General features: G+C 38.7%; 1 protein-coding gene across 3 annotated transcripts in view; it reads right to left on the bottom strand.

Moving 5' to 3' along the window:
- Positions 1-15,246, bottom strand: part of LOC147333545 (protein NLRC3-like) — a 59,471-nt gene extending 44,225 nt beyond the window's left edge. For all 3 annotated transcript variants that reach the window (XR_015128372.1, XM_086286329.1, XM_086286328.1), the window contains exons 1-6: positions 15,181-15,246; positions 9,169-9,298; positions 8,812-8,913; positions 7,001-7,073; positions 6,663-6,837; positions 4,715-6,515 (exon numbers count right to left, since the gene is read on the bottom strand). Coding sequence is in view for 2 of the 3 variants with exons in the window: in XM_086286329.1 (XP_086142455.1) it covers positions 4,715-6,515; positions 6,663-6,837; positions 7,001-7,073; positions 8,812-8,913; positions 9,169-9,287 (2,270 nt within the window). In the remaining variant the exon portion in view is untranslated. The remainder of the gene's footprint in view (positions 1-4,714; positions 6,516-6,662; positions 6,838-7,000; positions 7,074-8,811; positions 8,914-9,168; positions 9,299-15,180) is intronic.
- Positions 15,247-16,138: the final 892 nt, after the last annotated feature.

Here is a 16,138-nt window from a genome sequence, read left to right as displayed (position 1 = left end):
CACACACACACTTTTCTCTCCCTGTGTGTGTGTGTGTGTGTAAGTTTCTAGGTCAGCCTGGGAGCTGCTGAATTTGAATCCACCAATCAGAGAGCCTGTGCACTTTTTCCCGCCAAAACAGGTGCACGCACAGAGAGACACAGGATTTTTGCAGTCTATTTCTCATAGTGACGACTCCCCTCAAACAAATGACCATAATTTCCTAACCGTAGGGGCTAGAACGGTCATTCTTACACCGTTTTGTTCAGAAGAGATGGGGGAATCTTAAAGTGTTAACAATTTATCATTAAAATATGAATTATTAAAGATATTTGACTTGTAATGCACCATAACTGAGTAGAGCGAAGCAAAAACTGCCTTGACTTGCCCTCAAACAACGCTTTGTAACTTTAAATCTATTTGGAGCATCGATATCATTCTTTCACCGTAAGAGACAGCAGGCTTTGGTGAACAGTCATGGAAATTTTCAGGTCTCTGTGGAAATCCAACAAAAAGTTATGACGAGAGAAAAAAGTGGTTCATTTCCAGAGTTTGAAATCTGAAGAAATCTGAGCGAAGGACGAATTTCCTACCTTCAAACAAGTCCAACTCATTTCAGAACGGTAATAGGTGAGAAAGAAATTCTTGAATTGTGAGCGTCAGGAGTGTCTGAAGATATACCGGGACAAGCCATATGTCTTAACTTCACTTCGTTAAGGAGATATGACGATTCGAATATGCCTCTCATTACAGAAATCCAGCGGTGACTTTGAACAAACTCTCCATTGACGTTCTATGGAGAGTTTTCCGACTTTGTGTTGGTCTGAGGAGATTTGCCAAAATTCTATGAATCCCACAACAATGATAGTGACATTTCCTGAAAGCCAGCAGAAATACCTACGTTTTGATGTATAGTTTGTGGAACTTGAGTGAAAATTGAGCAAGTAGCAAGAAGTTGTTCAGACATGAAGAGAAAATTGTCAAAGGTACAGTGGCTCACTTAGAACCAACTGCATAGCAACCATAACGACGCATGTATTTTGTGAAAAATCACAATTTTGCAACTCAAAACTTTAAGAGGAATAAAAGTAAAACGGTAAAAGATTTGAAAAAGCTGATTTATACCTGAATAGCCCAATAATTTGAGAACATTTTAAAGTTTGTATGGTTGCTTTATGTGAAAATATGAGGAAGTAGTTACGTTTCAAAAACAAGAAAATTTTAGCAGAATTGCAGAAGTTTCCCATTCATTTCAAATTAAAGGAAAAAAGCTTAATATTTTAAAAAGTATAATAGTGAAAAATACCAAAAGACATAGCCGTCATTAGCAGAAATAGCAGAATAGTATAAAATTTGAACGGTGAAAATAGCACAAAAATTGTGGAAGTAGATCCACGGCGAAAAGTGTACGGAAACACCAAGAAGGAACTCAATAGTGTGGATGCTTAAAGCATCCACACAACTAGAAAAATTTGGATTTCCTGCGAAAATGCTTTGTGGATTCTTTAAAGCTGAAGCTGTCTGCAAAAACTAGCTGAAAAAGCTGAAAAGGTTGCAGAAATTGTAAAAACTTTGCAGAAGCAAAGGAACTTTGCTAAAATGGAAAAACTTAGCAGAACTGCAATATCTTAGAGGAAACATAATACTTGGCAGAAATACAATAGCATAGCAGAACTTAGCAGAAATATTGTAACTTACCAGAAACATGATAACTTCTCAAAAATACAAGAATTTAGGAGAAATAGTATAAGATAACAGAAAGAATATAATTAGCCAAAAATACTTGAACATTACAGAAACACTATGATTTAGAAAAATAGTACAACATAGCAGAAATACTGTGATTTACAGGAGACACTGTGATGAAGTATGAATATTGTAATTTTAAATTAATACTACGTTTTAGCACAAATACTATAATTTGACAGAAATACTATGTTTCAGCACAAATACTCTGGTTTAGCACAAATATTATAACATAGCAGAAATACAATTATATAGCAGAAATGCTATATTTAGAAAGAAAAATATAATATATTAGAAATAGTATGATTTACCAGAAATACTGCAATATAGCATAATAATAATGATTTAGAACAAATACTATGATTGAGCAGAATAGTAATAACTTAAGTTAAAATACTGGAAAAGTAAGATGACAAGCTGAAAAAAAAAACGGAACATGGTTAAGTTCCCTCAAAAGTAATTGTTGTTCACCTGTGAAAAAAAAAATAAAGAAATAAAAATAAATTTAAAAAACAAGAAGGAACAGCCAACAGATACACACAAAATCAAATATGTATACACAAATGCACAGAGAGAGAGACAAACGGAGGGTCTATGCCAGTCAACCCTAAAGAGGGTAAAACTGAGCGAGTAGTTAAGGTCCAAAAAACGTACTTTTTCCCGCCAAAACAGGTGCACACACGCAGCACAGACAGACAGGATTTTTGTAGTCTATTTCTCATAGTGAGGATTCCCCTCAAAAAAATGACCATAATTTCCTAACTGTATTGGCCAGAACGGTCATTCTTACACCGTTTTGTTCAGAAGAGATGGGGGAATCTTCCAGTGTTGACAATTCAGAATTAAAATATGAATTATTAAAGATATTTGACTTCTAATGCACCATAACTGAGTAGAGCAAAGCAAAAACTGCCTTGACTTGCCCTCAAACAACGCTTTCTAACTCTAAATCTATTTGGAGTATCAATATCATTCTTTCACCGTAAGAGACAGCAGGCTCTGGTGAACAATCATGGAAATTTTCAGGTCTCTGTGGAAATCCATTAAAAAGATATGACGAGAGAAAAAAGTGGTTCATTTCCAGAGTTTGAAAGCTGAAGAAATCTGAGCGAAGGATGAATTTCCTACCCTCAAACAAGTCCAGCTCATTTCAGAACGGTAAGAGTTGAGAAAGAAATTCTTGAATTGTGAGTGTCAGGAGTGTCTGAAGATATACTGGGACAAGCCTTATGTCTTAACTTTGCTTCATTAAGGAGATATGACGATTCGAATGTGCCTCTCATTACAGAAATCAAGCGGTGATTTTGAACAAGCTCTCCATTGACTTTCTATGGAGAGTTTTGAGACTTTGTGTTGGTCTGAGGAGATTTGCCAAAATTCTATTAATCCCACAACAATGATAGTGACATTTTCGGAAAGCCAGCAAAAATACCTACGTTTTGATATATAATTTGTGGAAGTTGAGTGAAAATTGAGCAAGTAGCAAGAAGTTGTTCGGACATGAAGAGAAGACTGCAAAACCTTTCAGTGGCACACTGGAAGCCAAGTGCATAGCAACCATAACAACGCATGACATAGCACACATTAGCAAAAATAGCAGAATAGTTTAAAATTTGAACGTTGAAAATCGGCTGAAAATTGTGGAAGTAGTTAAGTGCCAAAAAGTGTACGGAAGTCCCAAGAGGAACTCAATAGTGTGGATGCTTAAAGCATCCACACAATAAAGAGAAACTATTCAGCCTATTCAGGCATCCACACAATAATAAAGAATAAAGAGAAACAGGAACTCAAATAATAAATCTGGCATAGGCACACTTAATAATAAATGTCTTGGCATAGGCACACTTAATAATAAGAATAATAAATCTGACAAATAGTAATAAGTGTGCCCCTTGGCATAGGCACACTTAATAATATGAAGAATAATAAATCTGAAGAATAGTAATAAGTGTGCCTCTTGGCATAGGCACACTTAATAAAGATTTTTAAGTCTTAAGTCTTGTCGTTAGCAACAATGACGGTAAAACCAGTATATGGCTCCACCATCCGCTTGTTTTATTTTCCACATAAACCGTTCACAATACAGCTGGAGATCCTGTTGAGACTTTTCAAAATAAACTGAAATGATATACATTGTTCTCAAACATCAAATTTCAGAATATGCATCAAACAAATGGCCTAAAATAAAAACATGAAGTATTTACGGATGAGAAGCTAAAAAAGAGCCGTCAGGTGCTACAAAAAAACCCCTTAGATTCAAACTTTAGAACGGGCTTTTCCTCGCAGCATGCTGTGTAATAAATACTTACAAAGAAAATGGCGGCCGTTACAACTTCCATCTGAAAATGTATAACTTCATACATCAGTCAAAACACTTGTGTCCAAGTACACAACGCCCACCTGGAAACAGTTCATGCAAATCGAGTTGCCCAAGACTCACAGAATTTACTGAAAATGTAAAATTGCTGCAATGAATATCGATATAATATCTTATATCGGGATTTTTGTTACATCACACAGCCCTAATAGAATTCATTTAGAATTTTGGTCCTTACTTTTAGAGCCTTGTTTGGTCAAGTACCAGTCTATATTTCTGACCTTCTAGAACCCTACAGCTCTTCTCACAGTCTGAGATCTTCCAGTCAAAGGCTGTTACTGGTCCCACTAACTCATTTATTCAGACTCACTTATTCAGAGTGGCTTTTAACTAGTTTTAGGCTGTATGATGTTTGCCGTTTTATGTTTTTATCATCTGTTTTTTTTTTATTGCCTGTTTCTATTGTAAAGCACTTTGTGGTTTGTGACCTGTGAAAGCTGCTGCATGAATAAAGTTTACTTACAGGATGAATCTGGATATGACTTTGATAAAAGCTAAAACCTAGAAATGTTTAACACACTCTGACATTCACTGCTGCTATCAAACATTAAGTAAAATATACATTACACAGTTTATGTTATAAATAAAAAGACTGATCACATATTTACTTACAGAGCTTTGTTGGAGGCTTTGACCACTGGCAGCAGCCTCAGAAGAGCCTCCTCTGAAGCAGAGTATTTCTGCAGGTCAAACACATCCAGATCTTTTTCTGATGACAGTAAGATGAAGACCAGAGCTGACCACTGAGCAGGAGACAGTTTATCTGTGGAGAGGCTTCCTGATCTCAGGGACTGTTGGATCTCCTCCACTAGAGAATGATCATTCAGTTCATTCAGACAGTGGAACAGATTGATGCTTTTCTCTGCAGACATATTCTCACTGAGCTTCTCCTTGATGTACTGGGCTGTTTTCTGATTGGTCTGTGAGCTACTTCCTGTCTGTGACATCAGACCTCGTAGTAGAGTCTGATTGGTATGCAGTGAAATACCCAGGAGGAAGCGGAGGAACAAGTCCAGGTGTCCATTTGGACTCTGTAAGGCCTTATCCACAGCACTCTGGTGGAGAAACTGTAGGTTTGGTTTGCTAATTAATGTTGACCACCAGGAGGCTGTTTGTTTGTCTTCCATCAGATTGAGTCCAGAGTTGATGAAGGTCAGATGGACATGAAGAGCAGCCAGAAACTCCTGAACACTCAGATGGATGAAGCAGAACACCTTGTCCTGGTACAGTCCTCTCTCCTCTTTAAAGATCTGTGTGAACACTCCTGAGTACACTGAGGCTGCTCTGATATCGATGCCACACTCTGTCAGGTCTGATTCATAGAAGATCAGGTTTCCTTTCTGCAGCTGATCAAAAGCCAGTTTTCCCAGAGACTCCATCATCTTCCTGCTCTCTGGACTCCAGTGTGGATCTGTCTCAGCTCCTCCATCATACTTGACCTTCTTCACTTTGGCCTGAACTACCAGGAAGTGGATGTACATCTCAGTCAGGGTCTTGGGCAGCTGTCCTCCCTCTCTGGTTTCCAGCACATCCTCCAGAACTGTAGCAGTGATCCAGCAGAAGACTGGGATGTGGCACATGATGTGGAGGCTTCGTGATGTCTTGATGTTGGAGATGATCCTGCTGGCCTGCTCCTTATCTCTGAATCTTTTCCTGAAGTACTCCTCCTTCTGTGGGTCAGTGAACCCTCTGACCTCTGTCACCATGCCAACAAAGTCAGGAGGGATCTGATTGGCTGCTGCAGGTCGTGTTGTTATCCAGAGGCAAGCAGAGGGAAGCAGTTTCCCCCTGATGAGGTTTATCAGCAGCACATCCACTGAGGTGGACTTTCTAGGGTCAGTTAGGATTGTAGTTTTGTGGAAGTCCAGAGGAAGTCGACACTCATCCAGACCATCAAAGATGAACACAACCTGGAAGTCTTCAAAGCTGCAGATTCCTGCTTCTTTGGTTTCAGTAAAGAAGTGATGAACAAGTCCCACCAAGCTGAACTCTTCCTCTTTCAGCACATTCAGCTCTCTGAAAGTGAATGGAAATATGAACTGGATGTCCTGGTTGGCTTTGTCTTCAGCCCAGTCCAGGGTGTATTTCTGTGTTAAGACTGTTTTCCCAATGCCAGCCACTCCCTTTGTCAGCACTGTTCTGATTGGTTCATCTCTTCCAGGTGAGCCTTTAAAGATGTCTTCTTGTCTGATGGTTGTTTCTGGTCTGTCTGGTTTCCTGGATGCTGTTTCAATCTGTCTGACCTCATGTTCATCATTGACCTCTGCAGTCCCTCCCTCTGTGATGTAGAGCTCTGTGTAGATCTGATTCAGAAGGGTTGGGTTTCCTGCTTTAGCGATGCCCTCAAACACACACTCGAACTTCTTCTTCAGCTTAGACTTAAGCTTATGATGACAAACTGCAGCTTGAAGTTCTGAATGAGAAGAAATATGTAGAACAAAATTTGAAAGTGGAAATAAAGACTAAATTCCAAAAAGAATGAATCTTTAAACCATGCTGCTTCCATCTTGGAAAATATTCATTCATCCAGCAGCTTAAATCCTTTTTGAAATCCTCTTACGGTCAGCCAGCTCCTCCTGCTTCATTCTCCTCAGGAAGTCCACTGTGATCTTCACAAATGCCTCTCTGCTGCTGCTCCTCTGACTCTCTAAGCATTCTGGGTAATCTGGACTCAGAATCTTCTGGATCTTCTTCAGCTCGTTCTTCACAAAAGTGATGATGTTGTCCTCCAGCAGCTGGAACAGAACACTTTATGAATGAACCAATCAGACTGAAATCATGGAGCCAAACATCAGATCCATGTTGGACACACTGACAATCCACTGGTCTATAAAGATTAGCATGGAGATGACTGTGAACAGAATAGATGTAAAAAGTAGTTGTTGTACATGTACAGACCATAAATATGGAGTCCAGGTGTGTTTGATGGGCAGACTGACCACTGGGAACCTTTGAGCTCTGCTGCTCCACTCTGTGGAAGAATGATGAAGAATTAGGTCAAGGACAGGATAAAGATTCAGTAGTTTCTGCTCAAGTAACTTCATCTGAATCAAGTTTGTCAAGTTTTAAATTCTCAGATTGTGAACATATCAGTAATTTTCAGTCTGTTTTTATGGACGTCCTTTCAGTGGTGATGTCAGGGATAATTTTAAAGAGGCTCATTAAACTGAACCATCAGCAGATCACTGCTCCAAAACCAGAACATGATCCGAGGTCTCCCTCCACCACCAGAACACCAGCTTTACTAACGTGGTAGATCAGTGTAGTACAGATCAATAACTGATGAGTCATTTGATCAAAATCACCGAGTGCTTCACATCTGACCCTCTGATGTTTCTGTAGACATTTTTGCATATTTAATGAATGTCTGACAGTTTTACATTCATTCTATGAATACAGTGGAAATGTTGTTGTCAGTTTTGGCCGGCAATCATAGGTTCTGTCCAATAATATGACGCGAGACTGGAGTAAAAGACATCCATGGATTGGCACTTTATTAAAGAAGGAACATGATAACAGTACAAAACACTAACCCACAACTAAACAAAATGGCTTCCTTTTATACTCTACCTTTTCAGATGAGCATCTGGAATAGCCCAAGTATGGGGGTTAACTAATCAAAATGAAAACATAACCCTCCACACAAACAAACATACAATAAAATTAAAGCACATCACAAACATATTTCTAACACGTACTATAAACAAACCAATAACATAAGCTTCACCCATTACTATATAAATTAAAACCCTCTTTATCCATACTCCCTAACCTGGCACACTGGTCTGCTCCAAGAGCTCTTAAACAGGTGATTGAGCTGCTTTCACTCTTTTGCTCCACATCCTGCAAGAAGCAACCAGGACAGGTGAGTACCTTTATAAGTTCTCATTTCACATATATTTAAGTTATTGACAAATGATTAACTGCAAGAAGCTCTAACTGTGGCGCTTCTCTGACACAGGTAGGATGGCCAATCCCACTGTCTCTTCACCTTTACAAGCTGTCATTTTAATTGTATGTCAAATAAACCTAATAAAGAATTCATAAGAACTAATGTGTTTTTCTTTATTATACTATTTTAAATTCCCAATCCATCAATTAATCACTAATCAATGCTAACAAGGTAATGGAACCCCTGGTCTCCATTACTGTTGTGTTATAGTTACCATGTTTTTTTCAGCATCATAAATTCTTGAGTTCAGAAAATTTGATTCTTTTTTCACAGCTGAAAAACAACAACACTTATTCTCTATTGAAATCTGCATCGTCCACTCCAAAGGTCACAAACTGAAGGTAACATCTGGTTTTGTTCCCTGTGATTAAATCTGAGCATCAGTATGGTGGGATTTATCCACTACATCCACACCACTGTGGTTCAGTGTTGTCCTGATGGAGTAACAGCAGCCAGTATGATCCAGGCTTTAGCTGCTGGGTCTCTGTGTGACCTCTCAGACTGTTTAACAGATCAGACACAAAGAGAATCAGAGCAGCTCTGTTCTTTAAAGACAAACATGAACCCACTCAGGTCACACTTTCCCCACAGATATGAGCATCACTGTCCTCAAACAGCAAATGACCAAGTCGAACATTTGGATCTTTTTCTTTCATTGTTTTCTTTTTAATGAATCTTTGTAACAATCTGAGGATGTTTCAGGTCATATTTATCCAGGAAACACAAACATGTAAAGGAGTCATCACAGCTCTCTGACCTCGTTGCTCCAGGTTCACCACTGAAGTATGGAGATAGATCTTTGGACTCATCACTCCTCACAGACGGACAGCTGGACCCTGCAGACTGTGACCTCTGACCTCTGCAGACACAAACATGATTGAAGCAGCTGTGATCACACAGACTGCAGATGATGCAGCTGTTTCCTGTCAGTAACATCCTCTTAGATTAGAGTTCAGCTTTTTACAGGAAAACTGGACAAAACTGATTTTTGTTACAAACTCATTTTCATTTCCTCTCAGCTCACAAACACAGTCAGACAATCAACCAGAGTCAACACTGATTATAATGTCAGTGCAGAATTATTTCTGTTACTCAGTGAGTTCAGCTCTCTGACCTCGTTGCTCCAGGTTCACCACTGAAGTATGGAGATAGATCTTTGGACTCATCACTCCTCACAGACGGACAGCTGGATCCTGCAGACTCTGCTCTGTCCTCCTCTTCCTCCATCATCATCTTCAGTCAGTCTGAGAGGTAAACCACAAACACTCAGTGAGTTCACATTAACAGAAGTCACTGAGTTACAGTCGCTGACCTCTGACCCGTCATGTAACCTAGAAACCAGGTCACATGATTCACATCAGCTCACACACACTTTCTACCTTCACCTGCAGAGGAAACACAAATCATTCATGTGCACATCAACTGAAACCCTGCTTTCCATCATGTGTGCTGTCCAAATATCAGCTGCGTCTTTCCTGCTTCATCTCAGTGTCAGCTGGATGCTGTATTTGTGTTGTTGTGGACGTTGTGGAATGTTTCCTCTGTCAGTGCGCCCCAGGGTGGCAGTGGCTACAACGTAGCTTGCCATCACCAGTGTGTGAATGTGTGCGTGAATGGGTGGATGACTGGATGTGTGAAGCGCTTTGGGGTCCTTAGGGACTAGTAAAGTGCTATACAAATACAGGCCAAAACAGAGACTTGTTACTCTACATAAAGATGGCCTAGTTTATGAGAATATTGCCATTACCCTAAAACAGAGCTGCAGCACAGTGGCCAAGACCATACAGCAGTTTAACCCTTTAAGACCTACCATAGAACCAAGTCCGCCAGAGCTTATATTATTTTTTTACATGCTGTAGTGCATTTTTGGGAACATTCCGAGTTGCTATACATCAATACAACCATTATAGCCCAAATTTTAATAATATGTATGCATTAAGTGCATAGTAATTACATAAATTGCAAAAAAGTGCAATAAAGTACAAAAAAATTGAAATTTGTTTTTGTTGTTTTTACATACATTTCTAGTTAGAGAAATTTAAGAGGCTTATCCCTCTAAACTGTAAATACAAAAATGTTGCACAAAATAGTTTCCCACCACAGGAAATTTATTTTGAGTGTCTTCATAGTTTTAATTTTGAAATACACCAATTTTTATATACTGCAGAAAAAATGTAAATAATAATGTATTGGATTTATATAGCGCTTTTCTAGGCACCCAAAGCACTTTACAATTCCACTATTCATTCACTGTCACGGTGGAGGCAGCTGCAGTTGTAGCCACAGCTGCCCTGGGGCAGACTGACAGAAGCGAGGCTTCCATATTGCACCATCGGCCCCTCTGGCCAACACCAGTAGGCGGTAGGTAGGGTAAAGTGTCTTACCCAAGGACACAACGACCAGCACAGAGAGAGCTGGGGATCGAACCGGCAATCTTCCGGTTACAGATGAGCTTCCCAAACCCCTGAACCACGGCTGAGTTCTAAACATCCCAGGAACTATACAGAAAGGCATAAAGTCAAACACGACTATTAAAAAGGACTTGTTACCATATGCCACACACTGCATCACATGGCTGTTGTCCCACAAGGAAGCCTCCTCTAAAGATAATGCACAAGAAAGCCCACAAACAGTTTGCTGAGGACAAGCAGACTAAGGACATGAATTACCTGGTCTGGTGAGACCAAGATAAACTTATTTGGTTCAGATGGTGTCAGGGATGTGTAGCGGCAACCGGGTGAGGAGTACCAAGACAAGTGTCTCTTGCCTACAGTCAAGCATAGTGGTGGGATGTCATTGTTTGGGGCTGCATGAGTGCTGCTGGCACTGAGGAGGTACAATTAACTGAGGTAACCATGAATGGCAATATGTACTGTGACGTACTGAATCAGAACAGGATCCCCTCCATTCAGAAACTGGCCCACAGGACAGTTTTCCAACATTATAACAGCCCAAACACACCTCCATAAAGACCAGTGCCATGCTAAATAAACTGAGTGTAAAGATACTTGATTGGCCAAGCATGACCTAAACCCTATTGAGCATCTGTGGGGAATCCTCAAATGGAAGTTGGAGGAATGCAAGTCTCTAACATCCACCAGCTCCAAGATGTTATCATAGAGGAGTGGAAGCGACTTCCAGTGGAACTCTGTGAAGCTCTAGTGAACTCCATGCCCAACAGAGTTAAGGCAGTGTTGGAAAATAATGGTGGCCACACAAAATACTGACAGTTTGGACATTTTCACTTAGAGGTGTACACACTTCTCTTGCCTGCGGGTTTGTCATTAATGGCTGTATGTTGGCATATTTTAAGGTGACAGCAATTTTACACTGTTATACAAGCTGTACAATGACTTTACATTGTATCAAAGTGTCATATCCACAGTGTATCCCCATGGAAAGAAAAAAATGTGAGGGGTGTACTCAATTCTGTGAAATACTGTAAATGCAGTTTTTTTTACTGTCTATGTACAAACTGAACTTTTAGTTTCACTTCAGACTGGATTTAACTGTGTGTGTGTGTGTGTGTGTGTGTGTGTGTGTGTGTGTGTGTGTGTGTGTGTGTGTGTGTGTGTGTGTGTGTGTGTTTGTGTTTCACACCTTTATGTGTTATTCCAAAAAAAAAAAAAAAAAAAAGCCGTTTGACTGCTCAGACTGAGTCAGGGTAAAGTTCATATGCTGATTTGCTCTGTTTGGGCTCTTCTTCTTGCTTATCTTAAAAGTAATGCAGTACATTACTTAATTACTCACTAGATTAAGTAGTGTGTTGGACTCCCTGTTATATTCTGTTCCTCAGACCAAGGGTCCATGAACCAACTGTTCTTAGACATTTTTAGATCTGGGTGCTAAAAATCTGCTTATTGGCTCTCAGCTATAGTTAAGCAAGATGTCTTTGGTGAATTGAGGCTGTTTTATACATGCTAAAGACACTGACTTATTCTTCACTCGGATATGCTGTGACATTCAAATGTTAAAATGTTTTTATTCTGGTACTACAGGAATGATTTTATATGATTTAAAGTTCCAAACAATCCTTTCTATCCTCTCTTTCATTTAGCCCAGTTCATCCTGTCTGGAAGCCTTTTGAAGTCTCCTCTAAGTCCAGCCTTTCCACTGAATCTGCTGATGGAGACACCATCTCCTCCACCTGCAGCTGTGGAGGTTCAGAGAAATAAATCTAACCTAGAGGTGTGTGTATGAATGAATGAATGAATGAAAGAAAGAAAGAAAGAAAGAAAGAAAGAAAGAAAGAAAGAAAGAAAGAAAGAAAGAAAGAAAGAAAGAAAGATGAACCAAACAGATTTTCTCTTTTGTTATTGGAAACATTTTTTTCCCCATTTCATCAAAACTTTTTAAGAACACAAATATCAGAGTCTACAAGAGAACAAAGATTCCAGCAGGATGTCTCTGTTTGGGAAATACTCCAGTCATTCCCCTGAACCTGGTTAGTGACCTGAATCAGTGCTTTTTCCATGAATCCTACCGATGCTACCATGAAAACATGTTCAGCTTGTGTTTGAAGATGACTCACATGCTGACATTAGATACAGAAGAACTGAGAACATAAAGGGAGCAGCTTAATAAGGGAAACCCAAAAAAGCAGAACACAAGCAGCTCTGTCCTCCGTCTCACATCATGTTCATGAGGAGAAAAAAAGCCCCTAAAGTTCCTAAAGGCAAACTGTTATAGGAGGAAACAAAGCAAACTTACAGCCGTCCTGGAAGGAGGCAGGACTCCACCTGAAGTTCAGCACAGGGGGGAGGAGGCAGATTTTCAGAAGAGTTTCTGACTGTTTAACTTCGTGATGTCAGATTTAATCTTGTCTCATTTCTGTTTTTCCACTGAGCAGGTTCAGCTTTTACTGAAATAATTAAATATGTTTGTGTCTTTCTCTAAATTCTTAATTATCAGTAATGTTCCCTGAAAAATCAACATTTCTTGGTTCTGATACAAGAATCTCGTTTTCATGGCCGCCATTCACAGTGACCCAAAGTGTTTCTAATCTCTGGAGAACCGAGGTTTTACTGGTGCTCCTGAATGCAGCATAAGAAGGAATTTTCCACTAAGTTTCATGTGACATGAACACAGACGGATGACGTGTCTGTGTCAGTCTTTTTCTTTTGAAACAAACTTTGTTGAGACCTATGAACAGTACAACAACCATGAATGAAATTTAGAGGATTCAAAGAAAAAGTTTGATAAAAGTTCTCGGAGCTGCTGTGCAAATATTTTTAACTCACTATGGAAACTCTGATCAAAGTTAAAGTCCTGGTTTCAAACTTTAAGCTTTTTTGCTCAAGCAGTTGTACAGAAATAATATTAAACTATAACAGTACTGATATACAGTGATCCCCTCAAAAATAAACACAGAGATATAAAACTTCTGTCCATTCTGCCATTAAAACAGTAAAATAGATCCACTGATCTGATTTTTCTTTTACTGTTTATGAAGAACAAGCAAATATATTAGAAAACAAAAATCCTCAGAATCACTCGTTTGTATTCAAATGTCAAAGTTAGTGTTCATCTGTTCCTCTCCTACACGTCACTATAAAGTTTAATCTTCTAAAAGTCAAAGTTTGATTTCATATTCACTGCAGTTTAGTACAATATCTACATGTTAACGTTTGTTTGTGCTAAACTGTTCATTTGTTCTGTTTCACAATAAAATATAGATATAAACATCTGTAACATCTGCACTTTAATATCTGGTATTTTGTACAGACAGAAGACAAAAGGTTTACTTAAGTATTAAAATATGAGTCCCGTACAAATCAAATATGTATATATAAAACTTAAAACTGATTTTTTTCAAACTTTTTTCCTCACCAGGAAAAAAGCAAAACTTTTTAAGTAAGTCAGATGTTTTTTCAGCTCAACATCTGACTTACTATTGATATAAAAACCGTGACTGAAGCATCTTTAAATGTTCCGATTTATTAACAGTGTTTTAAATTTAATACAGTAACTTTTGTTCAGTCTGAGAAATGTAAAGCATGTTTTATCCTCCATCTTTGTTTCAGTGTGAACAGTCTGAGCGGACAGTTCGTGATATTTTTAACAGAGGCCGACCTGCTGAATCAAATTTGTTTTAAAAAACAAAGTCCTCTGCTGTCCCTCCACCTGCTGCCTCTGAATACAAAGGGTGAGAACTTTAAATTAACACTGTGGCAGATATGTAACCATCTTTAAATGATCTCACTGACTTACAGACAAATGAAGGAAGACATCTGTGGTGGCTGAAACCTCCACCCGAAACATATCCACAGACAGCAAGGTTGTTGTAGTTTTGTAATTTTTAATTAGTTTTTATTTCCATTTCTTTTTCACTTTGTGTTTTTAATTCTGTTTAGTTTCAGTTAGTTTCCACGGTGAGTTTTCTTGTTTCAGTTTATTTTTGATTTTTTTATTTATTATATATTTAGGGTGTCAGAGGCTGGACTGACGTAGATTAATGTAGATTTTATGATAAAAACTGAACCTTTTGAAAGCAGTGACTCAGTCTTTTTTTTTTAGCCAAACTAACAACACTAACAGGCCATTTCCTGTAAAATGTTAATCAGTTTTCCAAAATCATTTCATTGATCATTCTCAATAATTTAGTTTTAGTTTGTGTGTGCAGTTTTTATTTCTACTTTAACTTTTTTTAGATCTAGCTGTTCTAGTTCTAAGTTGAGTTTCAGTTTTGTGTGTTTTGTAACACTTCTTCCTGTTGGAGAGGAGCCAACAGTTTGCGACGCAGTATTTTTAAGACTGACATGTTGAACCTGTATCATCACATCACATCACACATGTAGCATCACATCTATACTAAGTATTCATTTACAAAGTCCGCTCTCTGTCTCCTGCTGTCCGTGTAAATAAAAACATCCGGAGCTCAGCGGCTCTCCGGTGGAGCTCAGGCCACATTCAGTGTGTTTAGTCTGATTCCCGGACTCTGATCACACAAGGCCAGAAAATGGCAGAGACACTCGGCCTTGTTGAAAAACATTACACACTGACTTTAATAGAGAGACCGGAAATACAAACACACACAGTTTGTTGTGTGAAGAAATCAAACACGAGCTGAACAAACAGTAAAGTTCCTAAAGACAAACTGTTAAAGGAGGAAACAAAGCAAACTTACAGTTTCTTCACACCAACAACAAGCTCCACTCCACACCTAGATACTAAACACGGACACACAGGTGAGCTGCTTCCTGGAAGGAGGCGGGGTTCCACCTGATGCAGCACAGGTGGGAGGGGGAAGGAGGCAGATTTTCACAATAAGAGCACTTTGTTTTTGAATGAATGTCAGGTCTCACTGATGTTTCTGACTGTGTGACTTTGTCAGAAACATCAGTAACTTGATATCATTTCACCAAGTTTTTATTGAGCAGATTCAGCAATTATTAAAATAATAAAATCACTTTTTATCAGCGAAATTATCAACAAAATTATTAAAGTCTGAAAATCAACATGAACTTGGTTCAAATCAAATAATCTCCTTTTAAAATCCTCACATGGACTCACATAGAAAACTACAGGCTGACATTAACTTTAAATGAATTAAATCCAGCTCAGACTTTAATGTGTTCATCATAATTAAATACGTATGTACTGATATAACTAATATAACTAAAGTAATACTCTGTAACTGTAATGTAGTATCAATACAGTTTTTACAGCTGAAAGAAACATTTAGAGGATTTTAAAAGAATCAAATTCAGTTCAGTTCATATATTTTTAGACAGTGAAGCAGTTTTTAATACTTCAGCTGTTTTCTCGTTCCACCTTTTCAACAGACTCGAGGTAATCAAACCCTGACGTTATAAAAGCCATTGTTGGTGTATTTTTGGGTGAATAAGTCTGCTGATGTGATGCTGTGCGCTTCTTCCCACGCGTGTGTTCTTAATAAACTCTTCATCTGATTGCACTCTACTGGGCCTCCATTGGTTTGTTTTTGTGCCACATTTTCGAATTCGGGACACTTCGTATAGGATCTCCCAGCATCATCAGCTGTGCTGTCCAATCATTGTGTGCGAGGTTACCCTTATAGTGCGATGTGTGTTTGCACAAAGAGAAGCATGTGTGTCAAATATAAA

Source organism: Aulonocara sp. 'chitande type north' Nkhata Bay, linkage group LG3, assembly GCF_057382095.1.
Source record: "Aulonocara sp. 'chitande type north' Nkhata Bay isolate Kocher_YH1m ecotype deep benthic linkage group LG3, A_spYH_male_GT1.1, whole genome shotgun sequence".
In the NCBI taxonomy this organism is placed as follows: domain Eukaryota; kingdom Metazoa; phylum Chordata; class Actinopteri; order Cichliformes; family Cichlidae; genus Aulonocara; species Aulonocara sp. 'chitande type north' Nkhata Bay.
This window is presented reverse-complemented; position numbering and strand designations above follow the sequence as displayed.